The 14,300-nt window shown below is 48.3% G+C and overlaps 1 protein-coding gene across 8 annotated transcripts in view; it reads left to right on the forward strand.

Annotated features, from left to right (window-relative positions):
* Window positions 1-9,857, forward strand: part of FBXW11 (F-box and WD repeat domain containing 11) — a 105,300-nt gene extending 95,443 nt beyond the window's left edge. For all 8 annotated transcript variants that reach the window (XM_080676980.1, XM_080676982.1, XM_080676985.1 and 5 more), the window contains 4 exons: window positions 452-562; window positions 1,397-1,475; window positions 2,733-2,918; window positions 7,382-9,857. In XM_080676980.1, coding sequence (XP_080533106.1) covers window positions 452-562; window positions 1,397-1,475; window positions 2,733-2,894 — 352 coding nt within the window. In that variant the 3' untranslated portion in view covers window positions 2,895-2,918; window positions 7,382-9,857. The remainder of the gene's footprint in view (window positions 1-451; window positions 563-1,396; window positions 1,476-2,732; window positions 2,919-7,381) is intronic.
* Window positions 9,858-14,300: the final 4,443 nt, after the last annotated feature.

Raw genomic sequence — 14,300 nt, forward strand, 5'->3', positions numbered from 1 at the left:
TTTATATTTTCAAGGCACTGCATATAGCTCACGAGTCTCCCACTTTGACCTTGAACCTGGGCAGCCCCAGGATGCAGCACATATCGAGAAGGGTCCCTGAGCCGCATCAGGAGACGGAGACCACCATGCTGGTGCGCGCCTCCCTGGGCCTCGCGGACTCCGGGCTGGAAGTGCCTGGGGGGGAATTCTCTTATTTGTTTAGTAATATACGCATGTGATTTTAAAGTTTCAAACTGTGTAAAAGGAAATATAATGAAAAGTAAGGCTTCCTCCCAAGTTAGTGCTTAAAAACACACAAGTGGCGTAAGTGTGCATTCATGAGTATAGTGTGGGCTGGGAGTGAGATAGAAATAAAGAATTCCAGGGGAGGGAAAGTCCTGTGCGGACAGATAGGAAGACTGTGAGGGCGGTTGATCACGTGCGAGGGGTTCACAGAGCTCTTTCCTTCCAGGCTGTGGGACATTGAATGTGGTGCCTGTTTGAGAGTCCTAGAGGGACATGAAGAACTGGTGCGGTGCATCCGATTTGACAACAAGAGGATTGTCAGTGGGGCCTACGACGGGTGGGTATTTCGCATTGCAATGCTCTGCTGTGGCTGCGTCGGGAGGGAAAGGACTGACCTCACGCAGCTGTGTGTGCGGGTCCTGTGCTGGGCAGGCTCTGTGCATGGGTGGATGGCAGGTGTAATGACACCACTTGGTCAAGTGAGACCACTGAGGCCCCAGATCCCGCAGTAGCAGAGCCTCCGAGGCACCTAAACGTATGCCTTTCGCCATTGTTGTAAACCAAACCAGGGAGCTTAGGTTGTGCAGGAATTCCGTTCTTTGCCTTAGTTAGCCCTTAAACCAGGCGTGGGGTCCTCTCCCCTCTCCCCAGTTCAGGGATACATTTCTTTTGCCCTTTTGGTGAATAGAACACATCCTCTTTTAAAAGCGTCCCGACTTTTTAAATGAGCAACTGTAAACCTTTCAAGATGGCCTTCCATATACTTCACAAGGGGGTCAGGCGGTCTGTTTACACTCCTGTGATTAACTTGGAGCATTTGCCTCGTTGGGAGAAAGGCATCCTTGGAATGTCACAGAGAGCCCCCGCTCTGTCCGCAGCACCCACTCAGCCCGGAGAGCCCTGGTTAAGCCTTTGCTGACATAGAGGATCAAGTCAGGGACTGAATTGAGATAACTGGAAGTTGTTTCTTGTCTCCCTTAAAAGAATACTTCTGTGCCATTCCAGCAAGTCTGGGGCCATGTGGTGGTTTAAATAACTTGTAAGAACATAAGCATGCTCCCCATTAATGTTTCTATTGGGCAGTTCAAAGGCACTCCCCTGTCGAGGAAATGCTTGACGGTATTTAAAACGTTCGCTTGTCCACTCATTGCAATCTCTTTGTCCTTTCCAGGAAAATTAAAGTTTGGGACTTGCAAGCTGCTCTCGACCCGCGAGCCCCAGCAAGCACGCTGTGTTTGCGCACATTGGTGGTATGTGACCTGTTGAAACGGGAAGTGGTTCCCTGCGCGGGGGGCTGGCCGCCTGCACAGAAGCCGCCTGGCGTAGCACTAGGAAGCTGTGTCTTCAGAGAAAGGCACCATTCTGTTCATTTGGTCTGGCCAACATCAGGGACTTTGACATTTCCATTACAGTGAGCCTCCCCTAAGGAGCTTGACTACGGCTTGCCCAGTGAAAGCAGGTCCCTCCTTTACGGGTGGACTGATCTCCTCGCAGAGCAAACCCTAGTTCCTCCCTGTAGGTGTGGGGGGCGTTAATGTGGGTACCTGGTTATGTTACACTTTTCTAACAGCACAGTTTTGTACTGTTATGATGGAATTCCCCTCAGTCTACCTTCTATGGATTATTGCCTTGACTTATAGGGGGTACTTTATTTTTTTTTTAATTACTTAAGAAAATATATATATTTTATTGATTTTTTTACAGAGAGGAAGGGAGAGGGATAGAGAGAAACATCAATCAGCTGCCTCCTGCACACCTCCCATTGGGGATGTGCCTGCAACCAAGGTACATGCCCCCGACTGGAATTGAACCCGGGACCCTTCAGTCCGCAGGCCAACGCTCTATCCACTGAGCCAAACCGGCTAGGGCAGGGTACTTTATTTTTATATGTTAATCTTATTTTTGCAGCTTTACCAAGCACATTATTTCTCATCATCTTCTCGCCTTGGTTGTATTTTTTGAGAGATAGTTGCTTGAAAATACTGCTATTTTTCTTATTTTCAATAGTTCTCCCTTTTATTTTTGTACCTTCACTCCTGGCATTGACTAGAACATGCAGAACTGTAGGTAGGGCCATTCTCATCTTCTTGGTTTTCACGGGAATGCTTCTAATATTTCATCATCAATTCTGATGTTGGCTGTGGTTTGAGATACTCTTGGTCCCGTTCAAACCCCTCTCCTGGTCCCAGTTTGCACCATGTCTCAAGAATGGGCATTCCACATTATTGCTTACCGTCCTGACCTTTCTCAGACCCGTTGTGACAGCATCACAGTTTTTCTCTGACGTACTCGTGGGCCAGGACCTGGGATACAGAGTCTGGTTAAAGAAAAGGCCGAGGAGGGGGAGCGGAGTGAGTGTGCCGAGGGCGAAGGACCGCACTCCGTAGGCTCCGGAGACTTGTTAGAAGCCTGGATACGGAGCTGCCTTTCCCCCTGTGCCGTCCCTGCTGGTGGGGCCTGAGGAATGGGAAGGCCTCACTTTCCTCATCCAGTGTTCTCTCTCACAGGAACATTCTGGACGTGTGTTTCGGCTACAGTTTGATGAATTTCAGATCATCAGCAGCTCTCACGATGACACTATTTTGATTTGGGATTTCTTAAATGTGCCTCCCAGTGCCCAGAATGAGACCCGTTCTCCCTCCAGAACATACACTTACATCTCCAGATAACAGTCTGCACTTTACCCGTTTCAGGTGAGTCCTCCAGGTAATTCTGCTGATCGGAATCACCGTATTGGGGCGGCGGGTAGCGGGAGGCAGGGGAGAGGATTGCGTGGCTTGGTTCCTTTCTCAGTGATCGGAACCAAGGTGAGATGCCAGTGAATGCATGTAGTCGCTTCTAGCAAACAAAGACAAAACTCAGTAGGCAATCGGAACGAACTGCCCAAACTGGCACAGTCAGCCCCTACATCTGTCTCCCTCACCCAGACAGCTGCCGGGGTGTGCACGTCTCCCTCTGCCCGGCCCCTTCACCTTCGCTCGGCCTCTCGTGGGTTTTTAATCAAGTTTACCGAGGGATGATTGGTGTCAAATAGATTGTGCTGTTTGACAGGTTTTTACAAATGTATACATTTCTGCAGCTACCGCCACAATCAAGATAAAAACATTCTCATGACCCCAGAGCCGTGGTCGGCAAACTGTGGCTCGCGAGCCACATGCGGCTCTTTGGCCCCTTGAGTGTGGCTCTTCCACAAAATACCACGGCCTGGGCGGGTCTATTTTGAAGAAGTGGCGTTAGAAGAAGTTTAAGTTTAAAAAATGTGGCTCTCCAAAGAAATTTCAGTTGTTGTACTGTTGATATTTGGCTCTGTTGACGAACGAGTTTGCCGACCACTGCCCTAGAGAGTTCCCTGTGTCCTTCGTTGTCAGAGCCTGACCCTACCCCAGACTTAGCCAACGCTGGCCTGCTCTCTGTCACTGGCCACAGCTCTTGAAATGTAGCCAGGACGACTTGGGAACGGAATTTTTAATTATATTTTAATTGGATTTTTAATTATATTTAATTGTACTGTATTTAAACTCATATTTAAATAGTTACATGTAGCTAGTGACTGTTTTTGGACCAGTGTAGTTTTAGATTTAACTTTCACATTTAGGTTTTTGTTCCATTTGGAGTTACTGTTGGTGTGGGGTGTGAGGTCGTTCTTGTTTTCATGCTCTTAGCTAGTTGTGCAGCGCTATGAGTGAAGGCTTTCCTCTTCCATCGAATTGCTTTGGCACCTTGGTCACAAAATCAGGTGACCACTTATTTGTACTCCTGTTTCTGGACTGTTCTCTTGTGTGGTTGTCCTTTTGCCAAGATCATAGTACGGCATATATCTTCCACCTGAAAAAACTTAGAACGCTTCTAGGTCCTTTAGGTTTTCACGTTAAATTTTGAAATATATTTTATTGATTTTTTACAGAGAGGAAGAGAGAGGGATAGAGAGTTAGAAACATCAATGAGAGAGAAACATCGATCAGCTGCCTCCTGCACATCCCCTACTGGGGATGTGCCTGCAACCAAAGTACATGCCCTTCACCGGAATCGAACCCGGGACCCTTCAGTCCGCAGGCCGACGCTCTATCCACTGAGCCAAACCGGTTTCGGCTCACGTTAAATTTTGAATTAGATTGTCAAATCCTATGAAAATGGCTGCTGGGGTGATGATTAGGACTGCCTGGAATCTAAATATCATTTTGGGGGAGAATTTTCATCTTAACACTTTACTGAGTCTTCCAATCCATAACATGGTCTAGCTCTATTCCTTAGGTCCTTTTCAGTTTCCTTAAGCAGTGTCTTGCAGTTGGTCTGTGAGGGTCTCGCACATGTTTTGCTAAACTTACTCCATTCTTACCTTTTCTCCTGTAAGCTGTGCATTCCCCTCCAGCCATTGCGTTAGCGGCAGCAAGCCTCTGCTGGTGTTTTCACACGGAATAGAACATGGTCAGCAGTAGCTGTAGCTGTTTCTGCAGTGGATAGACTCAGGCGAGTGGGGGTGTCCTAGGACAGCCTCAGGGCACCTCCGTTGTATCTTGGGTATGTGTTTAAAGAGGCACATGATAAAACTCAAGACACCCCTAGTATGTTCTCTCACCCCCTCACCCCCACCCGGCATATTTAATTGATGTAGAACATAGTGGACATTCATAAGTTGGACAACTTTTACATCTCACGTAAAAGGGTCCTCAACCAGATTCCTTTGGTTGGGGGATGAATAATGGTCAGCAGTGCTGGTCTCTCATTGGCCGAGGCGGAAAGGAAACTGGTGGTACTGCTCCCAGGCCCTCCTCCCAAGCCCTTTTAGGGAACTAAGAGCAGCTGCCTTGTTATGACCCACAATTATAAATCAATGGAAAAATCTTATCTGCGTTTTAAGCAGCACAAGCAATGAAACTTCAAATGTGTTTGTCTCTTCAAAGTGAATTACTTTTGACAACCTTGGCAGTCAACTTCATGGTTTTTATTGCTCTTTTCCAAATTCTTTTCACTTATTGTAACATGAAAAAAATTATTACCATGTGATACTGTAAGATTTATGCATAATAAGAAACACTACCCTAATGATGATTTAACCTTGCAGTAAAATATTCACCCCTAAAACATTAGGTAAGAGCATTTCTATGTCAGGAAAGCTAGCAGCAATAGATTTATTTGCCGAGTCATTTTTAAAAATTACTAACTCATAAGAGCTGAAGATGCAATAGCTCTCGTTTCTCTTATAACCGTGGTCGGCAAACTGCGGCTCGCGAGCCACATGCGGCTCTTTGGCCCCTTGAGTGTGGCTCTTTCACAAAATACCATGGCCTGGGCGAGTCTATTTTGAAGAAGTGGCGTTAGAAGAAGTTTAAGTTTAAAAAATTTGGCTCTCACAAGAAATTTCAGTTGTTGTACTGTTGGTATTTGGCTCTGTTGACTAATGAGTTTGCCGACCACTGTCTTATAACAAGACAACATAAGATCATTTAAGAAATTAAAAGACACACAGGTAAACCAAAAGAAGAAAATAAAACCCTACTCATGGTTCACCATTGTTAACTCCTCTGTGTATGTAACCGCACATGTTTTTAAAAGCTGTTTTTCTCTTAGTTGTGAAGTTATTGCATGCCTGAGTTATCATTCATAATGGCAAAATAATATTTAATTATCTGGATAGGTCCTGTTCCCTACTCCCATCCCAACCCCTTTAGCTTTTAGCCATTATAAAACAAAACACATTACTGATTTTTTTTTTTTTTTTGGCTTAATCTTTGCCCATCCCCTTATTACCTTTGGATATAATTCTAGGCAGGGGTGGGCAAACTTTTTGACTCGAGGGCCACAATGGGTTCTTAAACTGGACCGGAGGGCCGGAACAAAAGCATGGATGGAGTGTTTGTGTGAACTAATATGAATTCAAAGTAAAGGAGCGGAGGGGAGAGCAAGAGAACCGGATAGAACAGCCGGATCCGGCCCACGGCTGGTAGAGTGTCTGGATTAGAAGGTGTGACATTTAAAGGCTTCGGTACGTACAGTCGTGTTGCCCTCCGGAAGAGTTGAGGCGTTTACATTCCCCCCAGCAGCGTTTGAGAGGGCCTACTTATCTCTGGGTGTTCCTATACAACGAATCCAGGGACTCCTAGATGTCCTTCGTGGAGAGATAGTGGCAAATGAATCTTGAATTCATTGAGAAAACTTACTTGAATTCTTGATCTTTATGAAAATTGACAACCTTTTAGGGAAGTTTCCTTTAAAAAAGCAGACAAGCTAAAGAAACCACACTTACATTCTCTCCCTCCCTCCTCCTTTCTTTCTCTCCATGTACATACATGTACCTCTCCCTCTCCCTCCCCAATAGAATTTTAGACCTAAAGGAGACTTTTAGATCTTCTAACCAATAGTTTAGTGCAGTGTTTGGAAAGGGTTGTGACGCAGTAGTGATTGTGAAATCATTTTAATGGAATTTGACTTCGACGAAATTTTGAATAGAAAATGTCAGCCTGCATTGTACACACTAATGATAAGCCTTGTTTCGTGAATGTTCTGCTTTGGGGTGTGTGGGTGGGTGTGTATGTCATTTATATACATGGATGAATGTAAAGGTTAGGATTGAGATGTGTACCTGACTCAAAGTCATGGTCAAAACAGTATGGACCATTTAGTAGTCTTTTCCTCCACACTGTTGTCCTTTTATTAATAATTTGTTTCACCAAGAGTACTTTCTGATGATTAGCATTCTACTTAGAGCCCTTACCTTATTTACTAGCTTTGCATATTTTGTTTCCCAATGATAGATAGTGCCTTCAGGAGGGTATGTGACAGGCCCTTGTGGGTTCTGGATGTCATAAGAGATTATGCTAAATATAAAATCTGACATTAGCATGTTTTGTGATGGGCATAATTTTTAGCAGGAGCACTGGAAGGTGATAGGTTGTAGGGTCAGGTGCCCCTTTGAGTCCCCACTCACTTAATGACTGATGCGTGGAACTGAGCCTTGGGCGTCCGACGTGACGTGGGTATAAGTGAATAGCGTACCTGGTGTGTAGCACACACAGAACAGCTTGCAGCTTGTTGCTCATTTGAAATCAGTCATGTGTTGCGTGTGTACAAGTGTGTGCCTGTGGGTGGCTGTGCTGCCTTAGCTCCACGTGTAACCAGTGTATCCATCCCCACGCGCTTGCGTTTGTTTTCCCTTCAGGGTTTCCTATTCTTGAACTACTGGCTACATGGCTACCAAATGCCTAAGGAGTTCTTCACAGCGGAGTTATGAAGCTGGAATTGGGTCTAGACGCTGGGTAGATGCAAAGCAGCCTAACTCAACTACCGACATTTCTCACCTCCGGTTCTGGCCTCCGCTCTGAGAAGGATACCTTAGCTTCACCGACTTCACGTAGGACAGAAGCCCATTTCCTCCCCACCAGCGAACAGATCTCATGCTTCAAATGTAAATCGGTCATATAAAAGGAACATCCAGTCTGTTTTCCAGAAGTAAATCGACAGTCAAGAGAAGACTTGGCCTCTAATTTATATTGCTTTGCACTTTGGTCTGATACTAAGAAACAGCATTCTTTGGTGAAATTTTGGGTGCCAAACACCTACCCAGAATGCCCAGGGCTTTCCTTTGCAGAAGTTTCCTTTTGACTGTCCACGTCATTCTGAATTCTGACTTGTATTAGGAATATGTTGGACAATGGGAAAATTTCTCTGGATTGTTTTAGTAATATTTTTTGGATTCTACTTCCTTTCTGTATCATTTCTCTTAATTTAAAGAACTGTAAGCCGGGTTATATTATCTCCCGACAGGTAATATGGCCCTTTTCTTTTATTAACTGTTCTTTGTACCCCAACCAGCTCCTGATATTTGGTAGAGGAACACCTTTACACATGTGCTTGCCTCCTAATTTAAATACTGTATCCGCATGTAGATATAATGTACATAACAGTTCAACCTCAAGGTTGCTGGAGTCGGCCCCGTGCCCGAGACACTAATACAGAGTGTGTTCCCAATTAGCCATGGGCTGGGCTCAAGAACCTGATGCCAGGGTTAATGTGGATTACCTAGAACCCTTCCTGCAGTATTCATACGGTGTTTTTATTTTGTCATTGTCGTGTGTGTGTGTGTGTGTGTGTGTGTGTGTGTGTGGTATTTTTAATGGGAATCTTGTTTTAAAATGTAATTTCTAAAGTTTAACACAGAATGTTTTATTTGTTGTGTAGCATATACAATAGAGAGGTACCTGAGAATTTTTTTGTTCTTCTCCTCATAAGAACTCCTGAGTACTAGTGGTCCCTTCCCATAGTGTTCATTTGACTTCACTGTCAAAAACCAGGATTCTGTGCGTTAGTAACCCTGGGGAGGGAAGAACGGGAAGGCCCTACTGACTGGCCCTGGAAATCACGCACCTGGCTTGCGGGGACGGTAGCAGGCCCTGCGTGTGAGCTGGCGCCCGTGCACCAGGTCAGGCTGGTGCCGAGGCCTGTCTGAGTGGAAGGGTACTTTTACCTGGTGCAAAGCCTCAGCCTCACGAATCCCACCCGTCGACTCCGGGGTCGTTTGCTGCTGTGGCCCCGGCAGGTTCACAAACTCTCGCGTGCTCGGCAGCCGACTGTGCGAATGGCTCTATCATGCTGACTGCGTGGGAAGGACTTGAGCGTCCAGCTGTCACTCCTTCCCCTTGCTCAATATTAGGTTTTGATTTGCCCCTCGCCATTGTGTCCAAAGATCAAGGAACGTCAATGACATTTAAAGGACCAATAGAACCTCCTGGTGATGAAACCTCTTCCCGTGGAAGCACACTACGACGACAGAAGGTCCCTGGGCTGCTGTGTTGTCTTCGCGTGGGGAACGGTGCGGGGATCAACGTGTGTGTGATTTGTTTATCGGCTTGGCTTGGCTTTTTCCTTTTTTAATACATCCTTCCCTCCCACATTACTACATTTCTGTTCTTGAGAAATTGAGCCTCAAAGTGTAAAAAAATTGCCTCCGTTCATAAGGTAGGTGTTGTAAGCTTGACAGAGGTTGTGAAAGTGATGTAACTTTTACCGCTCTTCATCTTACAGCGCTCCTAGCCAACCGGCTAGGAGAGCCCGGGGCGGGGACGGGGCGGGGAGGAGGCAATTGTGAACGAATGGACTTTCTGTTGTTTTTGCATGTTTAATATAAAAGTTCTCGTTCCTTGGGAGATCATGGCCTTTGAATAATATGCACACGACCTTTGAATTGTGCCTACCAAATTATAGCAGGGACTTCGGCACCCAAGGAATCCTGACTTTCTGGGAGTATAGCCCTAATTCCCAGCCGTACTCTGGACTTTATTTTGCTAACCCATAATTGAGCAACTGTAAATTACTGCTATATTAATGTTTTAAAGCACTGGGATAGTCTAATTCTAACTTGTAATTAATTATGTTTGCCAATTATCTGTTGGAAATAAATTTGTGTCTGGACAGCTATTGAAACTGTTAAATTGTACAGATATTATTCATGACAGCTTTGTACTGTGGAATGTGCTTAATAAAAAACAAAAAGTTGACCTTTGTCCTATAAATTGCTAAGTAATGTCAATAAATCAAGTATGAGTATTATGCAGTACATCTAACCTGGCTTCATGCAATTGTTACTTCAGCTACTAATTCAAAGCCAATACTCTTAATAAAGTGTTGCAATGCTCTGATGTTCTGTTAAGAAATTTTTCAAAAAAAACCCACACACACAAAAAGCAAACCTGTCATGTGCTATATAGTAACTCAGTGACATACAATTAAAGTTTGTAGATTTAAAGAATCATCTGCTCTGTAAAATGAGGTTGAAAGCAAATTGCTTTTGGCCTGAGAACATGGATGACATCAGCCCAGCCCGTGCCTTGGGGCTGTGCTGAGAGCTATCGGGAACCTCAGGAGCTGGGGCTGGTTCCGACTCCTCCCCGCTGTCTGCTTCCCACAGTGCTGCACCACTTCCCAACTCACTGAAAAGTGGACAAGTGTCCCCGGCCGAGTCCCCAGTGCCTCTGTGGGTGGATCTCTGGTTTCCGAAGAAGGGGGTGGAGGTCTGAGAAGGACACTTGCAATCGTGCGGTTTTTCTGTTGGCAGATGCACACATCGCTGCTCGAGTTCTAAATCAGGAAGAATACCGCCAGTACCTGCAGGTCCTGAGAAGCAGCAAGAGCTCTCGGGGTAACTAGCTCTCCCCCCCATTGGTCAACTGAATTGATACTGTGGACTTTGGCAATGAAATTAGAGCAGCCGTGGGCAAACTACGGCCCGCGGGCCGGATCCGGCTGTTCTATCCGGTTCTCTTGCTCTCCCCTCCGCTCCTTTACTTTGAATTTATATTAGTTCACACAAACACTCCATCCATGCTTTTGTTCCGGCCCTCTGGACCAGTTTAAGAACCCATTGTGGCCCTCGAGTCAAAAAGTTTGCCCACCCCAGAATTAGAGTATTTCTATACAGTAGTGCCTCCACCCATTTTTTTAATTTAAGTTTTTAAAATTGATTAGAGAGATAGAAGAAGGGGAGAGTGAAAGAGAAACATTGATTTGTTCCACTTATTTATTCATTCATTAATTGCTTCTTGTATGTGCCCTGACTGGGGATCGAACCCACAACCTTGGTGTATCAGGACAATGCTCTAACCAACTGAGCTACCTAGCCAGGGGCCCACCCATGTTTTTGTAAAAAATGTTTAAGAAATATGTCACATGCATATGGTTAAGAAAACCAACCAATTTACTCATATACACCATAAAAAGATGGATAAAAAGTGATTCTCTTTTTTGCCCTTGACGCTCAGTCCTCATTGTTGAGCAGTTGTTTGCATATCCTGCCCCGAAAGTTACTCCGTATGGAAGAGTTGGTGTCTGTGTGTGGAGGTGTAGGCCTTCATGCTCAGAACTTGATTTGGGCTAATGCTCCACATGGCTGCTGGGTGGGAGGACTCAGGGGTGGCTGGGCCTTCATCCCCATCGGCTCCTACCCTCCCATAGTGGGTGTTCAGTAAATACTAGTTATCTTCCTCGATACGGGAGGTGTTAACTGCAAGGAATTCACAGCTCTGAATGCATCCCATAATAATGATGGAGGTTCCAAGAGAGGTTTTGTAGAACTTGGATGTATAATCAGAGACCGTGGTGCTTTGCCATGTCGGCCTATTTGTTTTCCCGTTGCTAAGGAGAAAGGAAGTTGGACCGTCTGGCTGATACTCCTGTTACTAATTAGCTGTGGGCAATAACCCCAGTTGGGTCTGAATCTTCCAGGTTTCACTAGTTCAGTCCTGGAGGGCACAGGCCATCTGCTGCAGTGCAGGAATGCAGGCCCAGCCAGGTCTGCGTTTTCAAGAAAAGGTGGATTTCCCCCATTAGGTAGACGCCCAGTTTAGAAAAGTTGGGATTTAAAAAAATGAATCGCTGGGGCACCAGTTTGCCATCTCTGAACTAATGCGATCTAAGCACTTCTAGTAGTGACCTGTTGAAGCCTTGTGCCCGAGTTTGGTGACTGAGCTCTTGAAGGACCGAAGAGATTCCAGAGAAATGGATCAAGTGATAGGCCTTGTGACAAAGTGGCCAGCGTGCCTGCATCACTCAATACATGTGTATGAAAGTTGACCTAAAAGGGGAGGTGTTTGAAAAGACACGAGGAGGAGAAGCAGCCAGGCGCTGGCGGCCCTGTGCGCAGTCGCAGTGTTCAGCCCAGCTGCCTGCTATTGTGGGAATCGATCTCGCACTGGAGCAAGGCAGGAGTCAGGCCTGAAAGCGACCAGGTCTTCCGGCTGCAGGGAACGCTGGGAGCTCCCCCCTCTGAGCGCCAGCTTGTTTCTTGCACAGAGCTGGGTCTGACACCTTCTAGATAACCAGCAAACACTGTGGGGTGACGGAGTAGGTGGCCATCCAGGTGTTTCCCTGCTGGTGGACCCCGCACACCAAACGCACTGTTTTCCTCCGAGGAGGTATGTTCATGTTGGGCTGGGAGAACCTGGGAGTAGCAAAGCCAAAGACACTCGGTAGCGGGGAAGGCCCCAGGAACAGCATAAAGCGGTGTCTGCTGGGATCTGAGTGAGGACAACTTAAGCTCCCTCCGCCCTTCACCTCTTCTATCCAAGGACCTCTGCGTTCTCAAGGGCTGTGTTTCACTCCCAACACTCTGCAGCTGGGGGGGCGGCCGCGGACGGGGCGGTGGGAAGGAACGCTCTCAGAACACCGCAGCCTTTGTGTCTTGGGTGAGACCATCGCGGGGGGCCCCTGGTCTGCTGGGTGGCAGAGAGGAAAGAGCATGAGCATTGGGGCCCGCCAGCTTAGCTGAGGATTGGACTCGGCCATCTGGTGGGCAGCGGGCCCCACGGGCAAGGGCATTCCCGCCCTGAAATGAGCTCCCTCATCTAGGAAGTGGAGACCATGTTTTAAGATCAATGTAAGGATTACTAGTACATGGCGTAATCTACAGCGCCTCGCTCACAGTCCGCACTTAAAACAGATGGAACAGAACGTCCTGAGCAGAGAAAGTTATTAGTAGGGTTCGGGGGTGTGTGAGATGAGACAACCTGAGGCTTGTCAGCTTCTCCGGGGAAAATACAGGCGCGGACACTCCAGGGAGGACTCGCGTTAGTAAGCAGGGCCTGGGCGGCTCAGTGTGAGGAACAGAGGGAGATGAGCCCGGTGAACAGTGCTTTTACTGAGTTATTTTTGTTAATTTATTAAGAATGATTCAGTTTTAAAAGCAGTCAACCAATCATATCCCCAAGGGGAGTTTCTGGGAAGGGAATGAGACCTCAGCATGCCAGGAGAGACATTCATGTCCTCAGGGTGTGTGTAGGTGGCGGGTGGGGCGGGGGGGGGGGCGGGGGGGGCGGATGATGCAGGGAAGAGGATGATGCAGGGAAGAGGGCGGTGCCCTCGCCTCCATGCTCCATGGGCATCATGATGCCAGCAGGCTCCCTGAGGAGCCAGGCCTCACGCTGTACCGTCCCCTTGCTTGAACAGTCCCTTTGCACATCTCCTCCTCCCACTGGCGTCCGTTCTTCGGTCATTCATGAATGCACACGGTATGCCTTCCACCATGCACACAGCACCCAGCGGGCAGGGTCGGGCGCCTGGGACCGCCCGCGGCCCACGCTGATGGAGGCGCGGGGGCTCGTCCTGGTGGCAGCGGGCAGCCTCTGGCAGGTTTTCAGCTGGGAGTGACCAGGTAGGAAGCTGGTGTGCAGATTCAGGGGAGAAATGTTGAGGTCCGGGTAAGGCGGAAGCCCCGTGGGGGGTGTTGGGTTCAGCGTGAGTCTCCCACGCGCCACTGGGTGGGGCTGTGCGGGGAGGGGCTCCCGGCCCTGCTCTCAGCACGCTTCCATTCCCGCAGAAATAGGTGATGCTCGGACACGCAGGGTGCGCCCAGGCGCCACGAATCCGCAGGATAAACAGACTGTGACACGGGCTGTGAGGAGAGGACCCCGGGCGGTGGATTGCAGCGGTCTGGGGGCCGTTTGTGCCAAGGCGGCGCCGATAAGCAGAAGCGGGCCGTGCGGCCCCAGGCGGTGGGGGACGGAGGCACAGAGGCCTTGCGGTGGGGATGCCCTGGCCCACAGTGGCTGCAGGGTGGGTTGAAGGCGGGTGGGTTGAAGCGGTGGACGGTGATGCGTGGGGATTGGACATGGCAGGTGCCCGGGAGACTGTCCAGTGGCGCTGACTGGCCTGCCGCTGAGCGAGGCCAGAAGGACGTCGAGGGCCGTAGGAAGAGGGCCCAGGGCCGCAGCCTGCGCCGAGGGAGGCGAGCAGCCGCCGGCAAGGTAGGGACGTGATCATCAGCAGACTTGGCGGGGCCGGGTGGCGCTCCCGGAACTTGGAAAACCGTCCTTTCCAAACACTTGCCTCCCAGCTGCCGGGGCCTCCCGGGGAACAATGCGTGTCCACTCATCGGCCGCAGGACACCTCACCCGCTCCCACGCCCCTTCCCAGCCAGCGCCGCCCCCCCCTGCCCCTGCCCCTCCGTCCTTGGGCGCGCTCCCTGCAGCCCATCTGCACAAACAGACCGGGGCCAGGTCTGCGCCTCAGGAATGAGGAGATAAAAGGGACCATCGGGGCTTTTTCCACCAAAGGCGAAAGCATTTTATAGAACGGGCTGTGAGTTTTTG

This window comes from Plecotus auritus (assembly GCF_963455305.1).
Source record: "Plecotus auritus genome assembly, chromosome: 6".
NCBI classification, from domain to species: Eukaryota; Metazoa; Chordata; class Mammalia; order Chiroptera; family Vespertilionidae; genus Plecotus; species Plecotus auritus.